Source organism: Myxine glutinosa, chromosome 13 (assembly GCF_964187855.1).
Source record: "Myxine glutinosa chromosome 13, kmMyxGlut1.1, whole genome shotgun sequence".
Classification (NCBI taxonomy): domain Eukaryota; kingdom Metazoa; phylum Chordata; class Myxini; order Myxiniformes; family Myxinidae; genus Myxine; species Myxine glutinosa.
The window spans coordinates 396,616-412,443 of NC_136273.1; the positions used below are offsets into that span (position 1 = coordinate 396,616).

The window sequence follows — 15,828 nt, forward strand, 5'->3', positions numbered from 1 at the left end:
AAGGGCATCCGGCTGTAAAACATTGCTTAAAAAAGGGGACCATGGTGCCCAAAAAAGGCCAACCCCTGCTCTGCGGGGAAAATATGGCCTCCAAAGGTGGTTTTCTTCTTCTATAGAAGGGAGTCATTTACATTTGAAAATGAAAGATTTATTAATACAGAATTTTGTATTACAAATGGAATGTGTTACGGATTCGTCACTTCTGCCTTTGTTGTTATTATATACTTGTAGGATTTTTAGTTTCAGTTAATATTGTTAAGATTTCTGTGTGAAATGGAGTTGACTTTAGTAAAAGGTAAAAAGAAATGTTTGTGGAGGAAAAAGAAAAACTCAGAAAAGAAAGCGGAGGAGCGAGAGGAAAAAGATCAGCTGAGGAAATCGGCTTAATCGTTGGTGGACGTGGGCGTGGATTGCACTCACATTTTGGGGATCGTTCCCCCTCGCCACCGTTGGCCTGACCTCACACCTCGTAACTCCTCGTGTGCAGCCGCACCGATACCTGCCTATTGTTCTTGCCGATCTGCACGACTTCGACCTTCACCCATCGTGGGGATTCGTGCACGGACTTTGGGATTGTTACATTCCACTCACGTTTGGCGTATCATGAGTTTATTGATTGGAGAGTATTGGGGAATGATGGTACAATCATATGTATTGTTCATGAGAAGCAAGTGATATTTTCATTGTACTTTCTTTAAGTGTTATTATTGTGTATGTGAGAGTTCTTAATACAATTACTTGTTTTGTTCTACACAATTACATTGGTGTGGTTTCACCATGGTTTTTAGAAAACTCAAAATAACAAATCTTTCTGCCGAGTTCCCTCTCGAGACTCTGAGGGGCACCTTTTCTCGAGACTCCTCTACCAGGGGTTTGTGGTTTGGGGAGGTAACACGTAACAAATGTAAGACTGGGAAATTACCCATTTCATTGCAAAGTTAAAGGATTATACCTATGTTTTCTTTAAGCTGAGAACTGTTTATACTGCGGGGTAAAACAAAATGAATGTCGTTTAAGAATGTGAACTTTTGTCCAGTAGGGACGGATTTTTCATATGAAAAATTACAATGAATATGCATGCCAAGTACAATATCTATGCTTTCCCATTTATTATTGAACCAAAGTATATGTACACTACAGTACTTAATGTACACTAACTTGCCGATAGTCGGAGGAATTGGAGGAGTTGCATGTTTGTGTAATGATTCAGACTATGATATCCTCATACAAACCTGTTTACATTAAGACTTGTTAGAAGCAATATCATATGCATGTCAAAGAGAATATGTGATACACATGAGCCGTTTATGAACTGAACATAAATGGTATATTTGAGTGGCTTTGGACATTATTAGTGCTGTTTCAGATCGGGATGCACACAGCTTGAGAGAGAATGAGAGAGGTAGGAAGGGGGGGAGGGAAGAGATAGAGGGAGAGGGAGAGGGAGGGGGAGAGGGAGAGGAGGGGGGAGAGGGGGGGGAGAGGGAGAGGGAGAGGGAGAGGGAGAGGGAGAGAGAGAGGGAGAGAGGATGAATGAATATGAATGATCGTTTTAAGGCCATTTTCCCCGCTAGAGCGGGGGTTAGCCTTGCGGGCCCCATGACAATCATGGTTCCCTGTTTGAGGCAATGTTTTTATGGCCGGATGCCCTTCCTGGCGCCAACCCTTGGTCGCCTCTTACGATGCGCAGGGATACGGTGTACCTATTCTAAACCGGAGTACACACCAGGAAGATATAACACATAGTAATATATGATAACAGGTAACCATGTCATTTATCATCTCACCTGGTACAACTTACCATAGTTAATAGATATAACACATAGTAATATATGATAACAGGTAACCATGTCATTTATCCCCTCACCTGGTATAACTTACCATAGGTAATAGATATAACACATAGTAATATATGATAACAGGTGACCATGTCATTTATCCCCTCACCTGGTATAACTTACCATAGGTAATAGATATAACACATAGTAATATATGACAACAGGTAACCAAGTCATTTATCATCTCACCTGGTAAAACTCACCATGGTTAATAGATGCACGTCATTAAGTTCCTTACCACAGCCCATAAGAAGGCCAAAACACCTGTAAAACACAGCAAACTCTGCCATCTCTTCACCAATAAATACTTATGTTTGTAACAAACATTTGTTATTGATGAACATAATCAACCCATTTTATCAGTGCACCTCACCTCACTTCATCACCCCTCACATCATCACACCTCACTTCAATACCCCTCACTTCATCACACCTCACTTCATCACACCTCACTTCATCACACTTCACTTCATCACACTTCACTTCATCACACCTCATTTCATCACACCTCACTTCATCACACCTCCCTTCATCACACCTCACTTCATCACACCTCACTTCATCACACCTCACTTCATCACCCCTCCCTTCATCACACCTCCCTTCATCACACCTCACTTCATCACACTTCACTTCATCACACCTCACTTCATCACACCTCACTTCATCACCCCTCACTTCATCACCCCTCACTTCATCACCACTCACATCATCACCCCTCACTTCATCACCCCTCACTTCATCACCCCTCACTTCATCACCCCTCACTTCATCACCCCTCAATTCATCACCCCTCACTTCAGCGCACCTCACTTCATCACACCTCACTTCATCACACCTCATTTCATCACACCTCACTTCATCACCCCTCACTTCATCACCCCTCACTTCATCACCCCTCACTTCATCACCCCTCACTTCATCACCCCTCACTTCATCACACCTCACTTCATCACACCTCACTTCATCACACCTCACTTCATCACACCTCACTTCATCACCCCTCCCTTCATCAACCCTCCTTTCATCAACCCTCACTTCATCAACCCTCACTTCATCACCTCTCACGTCATCACACCTCACGTCATCACGTCTCACATCATCATGCCCCACATCATCATGCCCCACATAATCATTCCCCACATCATCATTCCCCTCACATCATCACATTTCACATCATCACGTTTCACATCATCACGTTTCACATCATCACGTCTCACAGCATCATGTCTCACAGCATCATGTCTCACATAATCATGTCTCATCATCATGCCCCACATCAAGTGTCACATCATCATGCCCCACATCATCAAGTGTCACATCATCATGCCCCACATCATCAAGCCCCACATCATCAAGCCTCACATCATCATGCCCCACATCATTCCCCTCACATCATCATTCCCCTCACATCATCATGCCCCACATCATTCCCCTCACATCATCATGCCCCACATCATCATGCCCCACATCATCATGCCCCACGTCATCATTCCCCTCACATCATCGTTCCCCTCACATCATCATGCCTCACATCATCATCATTCCCCTCACATCATCATTCCCCTCACATAATCATTCCCCTCACATCATCATGCCCCACATCATCATGCCTCACATCATCATCATTCCACTCACATCATCATTCCCCTCACATAATCATTCCCCTCACATCATCATAACCCACAACATCATGCCTCACATCATCATCATTCCCCTCACATCATCATTCCCCTCACATAATCATTCCCCTCACATCATCATCATCATTCAGAAACCCTCATCCACGCCTTCATCACTTCCCGTCTGGACTACTGCAATAGCCTCCTTTATGGTTCACCCTCAACAATCACCAATAAACTCCAATACATTCAGAACTCCGCTGCCCGTCTACTCACCCATTCCCGGACCCGTGACCACATCACCCCCGTCCTTTACAAGCTTCACTGGCTCCCCATCTCCCAGAGAATCCAGTACAAAATCCTCCTCTTGACCTACAAAGCCCTCCATAACCTGGCCCCATCCTACCTGGCTGACCTCCTCTCCAGACACACTCCCACCCACAACCTCCGCTCTGCTGGTACCAACCTCCTGACCCCCCCCCCCCCCCCCCCATCCGGACCAAATTTAGATCCTGGGGGGACAGGGCCTTCTCCATCGCTGCTCCCACCCTCTGGAACTCGCTACCTCACACCATCAGAGACTCCTCCTCACTCACCACATTCAAAACATCACTCAAGACCCACCTGTTCAACACTGCATTCAACATTTAACCCACAGCATCTAACCCCTGACTATCTCCTCTCCTTCTCCCTCCTTTGTGCTTTGAATATTTCCCTATTGATTCTTCTTTTTTTTGCAATTGTTTTTATGTTTTGCTACGCATTATGTTTTGCACTCTGTCAAAGCGTCTTTGGGCTTCCTGAAAAGCGCTATATAAAATAAATGCATTATTATTATTATTATTATCATCATGCCCCACATCATCATGCCCCACATCATCATGCCTCACATCATCATGCCTCACATCATCATGCCCCTCACATCGTCATTCCCCTCACATCATCATTCCCCTCACATCATCATGCCCCACATCATCATGCCAGACATCATCATGCCCCACATCATTCCCCTCACGTCATCATGCCTCACATCATCATTCCCCTCACATCATCATTCCCCTCACATCATCATTCCCCTCACATCATCATTCCCCTCATCATCATGCCTCACATCATGCCTCATCATCATTCCCCTCGCATCATCATTCCCCTCACATCATCATGCCCCACATCATCATGCCTCACATCATCAAGCCTCATCATCATGCCCCACATCATCATTCCCCTCACATCATCATTCCCCGCACATCATTCCCCGCACATCATCATTCCCCTCACATCATCATGCCCCACATCATTATTCCCCTCACATCATCATTCCCTTCACATCATCATGCCCCACATCATCATGCCCTACATCATCATGGCCCACATCATCATTCCCCTCACATCGTCATGCCCCACATCATCATTCCCCTCACATCATCATGCCCCACATCATTCCCCTCACATCACCATTCCCCTCACATCATCATTCCCCTCATCATCATGCCTCACATCATCATGCCTCACATCATCATGCCTCACATCATTGCCCTCACATCATCATTCCCCTCACATCATCATGCCTCACATCATTGCCCTCACATCATCATTCCCCTCACATCATCATGCCCCACATCATCATTCCCCGCACATCATTCCCCTCACATCATCATTCCCCGCACATCATCATTCCCCTCACATCATCATGCCCCACATCATCATTCCCAACATCATCATTCCCCGCACATCATTCCCCGCACATCATCATGCCCCACATCATCATTCCCCGCAAATCATCCCCCGCACATCATCATTCCCCACATCATCATTCCCCGCACATCATTCCCCCCACATCATCATTCCCCACACATCATTCCCCCCACATCATCATTCCCCGCACATCATCATTCCCCCCACATCATCATTCCCCGCACATCATTCCCCACACATCATCATTCCCCTCACATCATCATTCCCCGCACATCATTCCCCGCACATCATTCCCCGCACATCATTCCCCGCACATCATCATTCCCCGCACATCATACCCCACATCATCATTCCCCTCACATCATCATGCCCACATCATAATTCCCCGCACATCATTCCCCCCACATCATCATTCCCCGTACATCATCATTCCCCGCACATCATTCCCCCCACATCATCATTCCCCACACATCATTCCCCACATCATCATTCCCCGCACATCATTCCACGCACATCATGCCCCGCACATCATGCCCCACATCATCATTCCCCGCACATCATCATTCCCCCCACATCATCATACCCCACACATCATCATTCCCCCCACATCATCATTCCCCCCACATCATCATTCCCCCCACATCATCATTTCCACATCATTCCCCCCACATCATCTTTCCCCCCACATCATCATTCCCCGCACATCATCATTCCCCCCACATCATCATTCCCCACACATCATTCCCTGCACATCATCATTCCCCGCACATCATTCCCCATACATCATCATTACCCGCACATCATCATTCCCCACACATCATTCCCCCCACATCATCATTCCCCCCACATCATCATTCCCCCCACATCATCATTCCCCGCACATCATCATTCCCCGCACATCATCATTCCCCGCACATCATCATTCCCCGCACATCATCATTCCCCGCACATCATCATTCCCCCCACATCATCATTCCCCGCACATCATCATTCCCCGCACATCATCATTCCCCGCACATCATCATTCCCCGCACATCATTCCCCCCACATCATCATTCCCCCCACATCATCATTCCCCGCACATCATCATTCCCCACACATCATCATTCCCCCCACATAATCATTCCCCGCACATCATCATTCCCCCCTCATCATCATTCCCCCCACATCATCATTCCCCGCACATCATCATTCCCCGCACATCATCATTCCCCGCACATCATCATTCCCCGCACATCATCATTCCCCCCACATCATCATTCCCCCCACATCATCATTCCCTGCACATCATCATTCCCCGCACATCATCATTCCCCGCACATCATCATTCCCCCCACATCATCATTCCCCGCACATCATCATTCCCCGCACATCATCATTCCCCGCACATCATCATTCCCCGCACATCATCATTCCCCGCACATCATAATCATGATGGATAATAAACGTCATGTTTACCGCTCGATTGTCAATTCACAATTGGACGTCTGCTGGACCGCCATCACGACCCGCCGATCAACACCGGCCCTCAACTTGAAGCAAGGCCGCTCTCGTTCCACCGGCACGGTGCTGTGCGCCCCAAAAAGGGACAAGTCTTCTTACAATAGAGCAAACGTACGTGGTTATGTACGTATGTTTGTTTGTATATTTGTGAAAAAAACGTCTTCTTCTTCTTCAAATTTTAAAATAACACCCAAAAACAGTCCGTGAACTCTTAATTACGTACTGTTGGAATATACCTTTTGACCCTTTAGACTGCTGAGACCCCTCAGAGATTTAATGACCCTTCAACTTCCCCAAGACCCTTAAGACCACCAAGACCCCTAAAAACCCAAAATACCCTTAAAGACTCCATATACCCCGAAGACCCAAAAGACTTTTAAAGACCCATAGGGCCCTGAAGCCCCAAAAGACCCCAAAGACCCAAAACACCCCAAAGACCCAAAATCCGCCGAATACCCAAAACCCCCCGAATACCCAAAACCCCCCGAATACCCAAAACACCCCGAAGACCAAAAACAACCCGAAGACCAAAACACCCCGAAGACCAAAAACACCCCGAAGACCAAAAAACACCCCAATACCCTTAAACACCCAAAGGACCCAAAATACCCTAAAGATGCAAAACACCATGAAGACCCAAAAGACCCAAAAAACAATGAAGAATACCGTGAAGACCCAAAACACCCGAAAAGACCCAAAACACCCTGATAGACCCTGAAGACCAAAAACACCCCAAAGATCCAAAAGATGCAAAAGACCCTTAAAGACCCAACATACCCCATGGATCCAAAAAACCCCATAAACCCAAAACACCCTGATGACCCAAAATGCTCTTAAAGGCACAGAGGATCCAAAAGTCCTTGAAGAACCAAAACACCCAGAAGACCCTTAAAGACCCAAAAGACCAAAAAGACCCCAAAGACCCAAAATACCATGAAAACCAGAAAGACCCAGAAGACACCAAAATACCACAAATACCCAAAAGACGCAGACATGTGATCATGTTTCAATAGCATGTAATTAATAGATGTACTCAGTGTAATTAAGAGATGTAGTTACCTTTTAATAGCATGTAATTAATAGATGTACTCAGTGTAATTAAGAGATGTAGTTACCTTTTAATAGCATGTAATTAATAGATGTGCTGAACTCTATTCCAATAATGTATATTGAGTGGATGTACTCAGTCATATTTAAATGGTATGTTATTAAAAATTAAATTAATTAATTAATAGATGAACTCAAGTTTCAATAGCATGTAATTAATAGACGTACTCTGGTTTTAATTGGATGAAATGAATCAACGTAGTCAGGTTTCAATAGTAAGTAATTAATAGACGTATTCAAGTTTCAATGATGTCTTTTTTTATTATAATGGAGCAAACACATGTGGTTATGCATGTATATGTGTGATTATGCATGGGAGAGGAGTCGGTAGAAGACAAAGACCATCAACCTTCCTGCCGTGAGTGAGTGAAAGGCCCTCGGAGTTAGCTTCATCACGGGAGATTCCAATGATCGTGAAAGCTTTGGTTTCTACAGCGTGAAGCCGAGCTAGGTGTGAGGCAGGAGCACCAGACCAGAGGGGAGAAGAGTATTCCATTGAGCTGTGGATTAAAGCCTTGTAAGTGGTGAGTAGCTCAGGTGTGCCTAGGAAGGAAAGACTTTGCATGGCGGAGGATGCGCAGTCTGCGACTGGTTTTGGAGGCCAGCTTGGAAATGTGGTTTTCCCAGGAAAGATCATGGCAGATAGTGAGACCCAAAAGTGAGACCCAATAGTGAGACCTTGAGTGATAGAACTTCTTGGAGAAGATTGTTGAGAAAGTAGATGGTAGGGTTTTCCAGACGGTCTTTTCGAAGAGACATCGTGAGAGTGTGGAATTTGTCAGGATTGAAAGACATGTTCCACTTGTTTGCCCAGTCTGTGATTTTGTCCAGGTCTGCAGAGAGTGAGGAGGCTGCAGACTGCCGATCTGAGGGATGAAGAATGGAGCGGCAGAGAGTGGAGTCCTCAGCAAAGAGATGGAGAGGATTTTCCAGAGAGCCGGAGAGATCATTGATGAAGACTCTACTCTCTGTCGCTCCATTCTTCATCCCTCAGATCGGCAGTCTGCAGCCTCCTCACACTCTGCAGACCTGGACAAAATCACAGACTGGGCAAACAAGTGGAACATGTCTTTCAATCCTGACAAATCTCACACTCTTACGATGTCTCTCCAAAAAGACCGACTGGACAACCCTCCCATCCACTTTCTGAATAATCCTCTCCAAGAAGTTCTGTCACTCAAGGTCTCACTATTGGGTCTCACTTTTGGGTCTCACTATCTGCCATGATCTTTCCTGGGAAAACCACATTTCCAAGCTGGCCTCCAAAACCAGTCGCAGACTGCGCATCCTCCGCCATGCAAAGTCTTTCCTTCCTAGGCACACCTGAGCTCCTCACCACATACAAGGCTTTCATCCGCAGCTCAATGGAATACTGCTCTCCCCTCTGGGCTGGTGCTCCTGCCTCACACCGAGCTCGTCTTCACGCTGTTGAAACCAAAGCGTTCAGAATCATTGGAATCTCCCGTGATGAAGCTAACTCCAAGGGCCTCTCACTCACTCACCGCAGGCAGGTTGGTGGTCTTTCCGTCTTCTACCGACTCCTCTCTGGCCTTGCCCCCCCCCCCGCCCACCCCCCCACCCCCCCCCCCCAGCTCTCTCTGTGCTCTGTCCCGCAAATATTCCTACAGGTCGCACAAGATCTGCCAGCAACCCTCTTATGGTTAAACTGCCAAAATCAAGACTCGCTGCTCACCTTCACTCCTTCATTCCTCTTTTCTCCTCCCTCTGGAACAAACTCCCTCACTCTCTTCAATCCCACTCCACCCTCCAGGTCTTTAAAACAGCTGTTCACCACCATCTCTTATCTTCCCCCATCCAAAACCTTGATCTTTTCTACCCCCACTAATTCCACCCCAATTCCACTCTTTTGAAATACCAACTTCTGTCCTGGAAGTCCTTGGTGTCCTTGTATTTTATACTTCTCCCACCCCCACCCCCCCCCTTCCCACGCCTCCTCCCCCCCCCCCCCCCCCCAAGCCCTCTCCCTCACACACATCTCCCTGCTCTCAAATGTTGTGGTTGTGTGCTTCCCCTTCTCTCCCCATCTTGTCTTCCGCTCCCTTTTTTATATATTTTGTTTGTCTGGTTGATTTGTTTGTGAAGTAAATGTTAGCTTTTTCACGAGCCTCGATTCAGTGCACAAAAAAGAAAAAAGAAAAAGAAAAAAAAAACACCAGAAAAAGCACAGGGCCCACAACACTACCTTGGGGAACTCCAGCCTGAACAGAAGGGAAAATGAGAGAAATCCATTCAGGGCCACACGTTGACTACGACCAGAGAGGAAGTCCGCAAGCCATGCATGGAGATTTCCATGGATACCATAGGAGGAGAGTTTGGTGAGCAGAGCAGGGTGCCAGACCGTATCGAAGGCACGTGATATGTCAAGGGAGACAGCTCTGACTTCCTGTTTGGCATTGAAGACCTCCATCCATTGTTGAGACAACAGAAGCAGCATGTCGAGTAGAATGACCTGGTCTGAATCGAAATTGATGATCCGAGATCAAGCCATTGGTGAAGAGGAAGGATTTGATATCAGATGCGATGATTCATTCCATGACCTTGCTGATAATTGGGAGCAGGCTGATTGGTCTGTAGTTGCAAGGATCTGTTTTAGCATCTTTTTTGTGTAAAGCGGGTGATGTTGGCTGATTTCCAAGCAGATGGCAGATGACCTTGAGCAAAAGAGAGGGTGAAGAGAACAGAGAGAGTGTGAGATAGAGTGGCAGAGCAGGATTTTAGGGCCCGTGGGCTGATGGGGATGGAGGGGATTGAGGGGGAACAAACACCAGAAACAGATTTGACCAGACGCCACCAGGATTTGGAAGAGGGAGACAGGTTTGAGAGTTCAGTCTTGAGAGTAGATATATATTGTTTTCCTGGCTCTGCTGAGGGTAGACACACTTGTTCCGGGTTTTCTGAAAGGAAATGTGATTGCCTTCAGTTGGATTAGCCTTCCACGAGACAAAGGCAAGTTGTTTCAGGGCAACTGCCTCACCACAAGATTCAGTGTACCATGGACGGGAGGAAGGGTATGACAAGTGAAGACGAGATGGGATAAATTTGTGCATGAGAGAGAGCAGTTTACTTTGGAAGAATTCCCAGGAAGAGTTGATGTCAGAGGCAGAAGAGATGGGAGACCAGTCCAGGTGATTGATGGCTGCTTGAAAACCATGCGAGTCGGCCTGAGTGAAATGCCAGACTCGTAGGCGCTGAGGTGGCTCTCTGAGAATGGCCAGATAGATATCCACTTTAACAAGGAAATGATCAGAAGAACCGATTGGAGCAGAAGAAGAGCAGCAGAATAATTGCAGGGAAGTTTGTCATAACCAAGTCTCGAGGAGAAGATACTCCATTGACTGAGATCTGGGTCGAGAAATTGACAGATTGTGTCAGTCCCAGGGAGTCGCAGAAGTCCTTTGCTGAGGTGCCATGGCTGGTGAGAGATGAAACCACACCCAGCCAGCTGGCATGATGACAGTTGAAGTCGCCACATATGAGGAAGAGAGAGTTGGGATGACACGACAGAAGTTGGTCCATGTTGTCAGACAGCGAGATGTAAATGGAGTCATCACTGTTTGGAGGACGGTACAAAACACACATCAACAAAAGGTGGGAGCGGAGAGGAAGCCGTAGCCAGAAGTACTCCTGGGGGTGAGGTGGAGAGAGGGCAGTGCATGTTAGCTCTTGCACGAGCCTCGACTTTGTATACAAATAAATAAATGAATACAGTGCTGTATTCCAAATGTTTGCGAATGCAAAAAGTATTGAAGAGTGGCCACTTAATCGAGGTTATTGAACTTCGCAAAATATTACTCTGAGCAAACCTGAATAGTGATTTGGCATTCAGGCCACCAGAAAAGACATGTGGCCACATCATCAAGGTTTAGTAATCAGCTAAAATATGCCATTTGTAAAATGAGGGAATAAATAAGTCAGCATAACATAGTTTCCAAAAAGGTTTCCATGACACCCCAAGGTGCCTCATCACACCACCAAATACACTTGCGTCAGAGGGCCTCCGTTAACATGGACTGACTGAGCTGGGTGGTTTGAGACCCCTCGCAAAGGAACAAAATGGTATTATAGTACTGCGTTCAATGAATTCTAACTACTATTATCCAAGGATCACCCAATAAAGCCAAACCTGGCAGTGTTTGCGTGGGAAGGAAGGAAAAGGGGAATACGCTTCTTACAATTAAAAGGGAGTTTCGTACAGCATAAATATAGGGAATAAGGAAGGACAGGACGATCAATAAACGGTCCAGATCTGGGAGTCACAAGAGACAAGAAAATCTTATACAAAAACTAAACAAGGCCTAACCCACTAATGGCGCCGTCAAATACCAGGACTCGAACAACACAGAAGTAAACGAGGACTTGTGACAGGCTCGATCCAGTAGCCTAGCGTGCAGGTTGCTGGCACACAGGGATGGTGTGGCTCTGGATTGCGAATGACAGGAGCGATGCGGTGGAGGCGAGGTATTATGGTGAATATGGCGGCCAAGCAGAGGGAAGGAGAGATATGCTCCTCTCTTCAAGGTCTGACTCCAACTCTGCCGCGTACAGGAGCAGTTGTGGCTCTCGTGAACTCTGGGACCGCCTTCTCAGCAAGTGACTGGTCCCACCATCGGCCCGCAGCTTTTGGCTGGGGTCATTTTCCGGGCCGTCGCCACTGAAACGTTCCGCATTCCTCCAGGGCTCCGCATGGCTTGCACGGCCTACCGGCCAGACAGTTTGTAACGGTCGTTCTTCCTAAAGCGTAATGCGCATTCAAGTGTGCCTTTAGTGTTCAATGCCAAAAATCCTCACCTGATTTACAGACCAATGTTTACTTCCCTGCTTTGTTCTGTAGTGGCTGTGGTAAGGTATTTCTTGTGTGAGGCTTTGTATGGATTGGTTGAAATATAAATGTTTGGGAGACTAAAACCATAATTTTGAGACTTATTTTGGCCTCTGACCCCTGACTAAACCCCAAAACTATTCTATTCCCAAATTTTTATTTGCATCCTGACAGGGCCTATGTGAAAGCACCTTTGTACCAACTTTCATCTCTACCGAGTCAAGTACAAGGGGATGGAAAGGAAAAATGTGTCGATTTTTACTGTCAACATTGATCCATTAAATCTGAATGGGGGGAGGGGCTGAACCTCCCCCGCCCCTCCTTCCCCACTCCCCAAAGGGTCTTGGTGTATTGGACCAATAAAGGTACCTCCATTTCAAATTTCAAGAAAATGACCTCATAAATGAAAGAATGCTGTGTCATTGTAAATTGTTGGAAAGAAGAAGTTAGAAGAAAGGAAAAACAAACAACTATATCTCCCCTTCCTCGAGAAGAACGGGAGACTTAGTACTGAAATTAAAATAATACCTGGGTTCATCAATCTGCTTCACCTGTTTGTGATGTAGACGATGTATTGTTGATTAAAATGAGCAAACCTACTCTTTTAACCTAACGTGTCACCCAACATTCACTTCAGGTTCCTGAAAGGCAATAGCAACATACCTGAAGTTTCCCTTCCCATCGTCCTCTCTGATTTCCAAGGTGACGCAGAAAGTATAAACATCATGGCTACAAGTGACATTGTGGTCCAGAGACTGAATGGGGCGTTGCACATCGTGAGGGCGGAATTCAAAAGCATCTGCAAAGCTGTGCAGCAAATGGCTAACCTGTATGGTTGTGAAAGAAAAAAAGGAGAAAGGGGAGAAGGAAGGATATACTGCATGAGGAAGGATACACTGTATATGAGGATGGATACACTGTACGAGGCAGGATATACTGCATGAGGAAGGATATACTGTATGAGGCAGGATATACTGTATGAGGAAGGATACACTGTATATGAGGAAGGATACACTGTATATGAGGATGGATACACTGTATGAGGCAGGATATACTTATGAGGCAGGATGTACTGTATGAGGAAGGATATACTGTATAAGGCAGGATATACTGTATAAGGCAGGATACACTGTATGAGCAAGGATAGACTGTATGAGGCAGGATATACAGTATGAGGAAGGATCTACCGTATGAGGCAGGATATACTGTACAAGGAAGGATATACTGTATGAGGCAGGATATACTGTATGAGGAAGGATACACTGTATATGAGGAAGGATACACTGCATGAGGAAGGATACACTGTATGAGGCACGATATACTGTACGAGGAAGGATATACTGTATGAGGAAGGATATACTGTATGAGGCAGGATATACTGTATGAGGCAGGATATACTGTATGAGGCAGGATATACTGTATAAGGCAGGATATATACTGTATGAGGAAGGATACACTGTATGAGGCAGGATATACTGTATGAGGCAGGATATACTGTACGAGGAAGGATATACTGTATGAGGAAGGATATACTGTATGAGGCAGGATATACTGTATAAGGCAGGATATATACTGTACGAGGAAGGATATACTGTATGAGGAAGGATATACTGTATGAGGCAGGATATACTGTATGAGGCAGGATATACTGTACGAGGAAGGATATACTGTATGAGGAAGGATATACTGTATGAGGCAGGATATACTGTATGAGGCAGGATATACTGTATGAGGCAGGATATACTGTATAAGGCAGGATATATACTGTATGAGGAAGGATACACTGTATGACGCAGGATAACTGTCAAAGGAATGATATACTGTATGAGGAAGGATACACTATATGAGGAAGGACATACTGCATGAGGAAGGATATACTGCATATGAGGAAGGATATACTGCATGAGGAAGGATACACTGTATGAGGCACGATATACTGTATGAGGCAGGATATACTGTATAAGGCAGGATATATACTGTATGAGGAAGGATACACTGTATGACGCAGGATAACTGTCAGAGGAATGATATACTGTATGAGGAAGGATACACTGTATGAGGAAGGACATACTGCATGAGGAAGGATATACTGCATATGAGGAAGGATATACTGCATGAGGAAGGATACACTATATGAGGCACGATATACTGTATGAGGAAGGATATACTGTATGAGGAAGGAATACTGTATGAGGAAGGATATACTGTATGAGGCACGATATACTGTATGAGCAAGGATATACTGTATGAGGAAGGATACACTGTATGAGGCACGATATACTGTATGAGGAAGGATATACTGTATGAGGAAGGATATACTGTATGAGGAAGGATATACTGTATGAGGAAGGATATACTGTATGAGGAAGGATATTGTTACGTGCTCCTCCCCAAATGAGGCAGGATGTACTGTATGAGGAAGGATATACTGTATAAGGCAGGATATACTGCATAAGGCAGGATACCCTGTATGAGGAAGGATATACTGTATGAGGCAGGATATACAGTATGAGGAAGGATCTACCGTATGAGGCAGGATATACTGTACAAGAAAGGATATACTGTATGAGGCAGGATATACTGTATGAGGAAGGATATACTGGAAGGATTTGGTTTCAGACCTGGTCATTCTACTCCGAACATGCTGCTTCTGCTTTCTCAACAATGGATGGAGGTCCTCAACGCCAAACAGGAAATTAGAGCCGTCTCCCTTGACATTTCACGTGCTTTTGATACGGTCTGGCACCCTGCTCTGCTCACCAAACTCTCCTCCTTTGGTATCCATGGAAATCTCCACGCATGGCTGGCGGACTTCCTCTCTGGTCGTAGTCAACGTGTGGCCCTGAATGGGTTTCTCTCATCTCCTCTTCCTGTTCAGGCTGGAGTTCCCCAAGGTAGTGTTCTGGGCCCTGTGCTTTTTCTGGACTTCATCAATGATCTCTCTGACTCTCTTGAAAATCCTCTCTATCTCTTTGCTGACGACTCTACTCTCTGTCGCTCCATTCCTCATCCCTCAGATCGGCAGTCTGCAGCCTCCTCACTCTCTGCAGACCTGGACAAAATCACAGACTGGGCAAACAAATGGAACATGTCTTTCAATCCTGATAAATCTCACACTCTTACGATGTCTCTCCGAAAAGACCGACTGGAAAACCCTCCCATCCACTTTCTGAATAATCCTCTCCAAGAAGTTGTGTCACTCAAGCTTTTGGGTCTCACTATT

At 45.8% G+C, this 15,828-nt stretch overlaps 1 protein-coding gene across 1 annotated transcript in view; it reads right to left on the reverse strand.

Annotated features, from left to right (window-relative positions):
* The window catches only part of LOC137414735 (rab GTPase-activating protein 1-like), a 370,611-nt gene that overhangs the window by 313,296 nt on the left and 41,487 nt on the right, over nt 1–15,828 (reverse strand). Inside the window, exons 5-7 of the mRNA XM_078766930.1 lie at nt 13,269–13,432; nt 6,614–6,724; nt 2,042–2,102 (exon numbers count right to left, since the gene is read on the reverse strand). Coding sequence (XP_078623056.1) covers nt 2,042–2,102; nt 6,614–6,724; nt 13,269–13,432 — 336 coding nt within the window. The remainder of the gene's footprint in view (nt 1–2,041; nt 2,103–6,613; nt 6,725–13,268; nt 13,433–15,828) is intronic.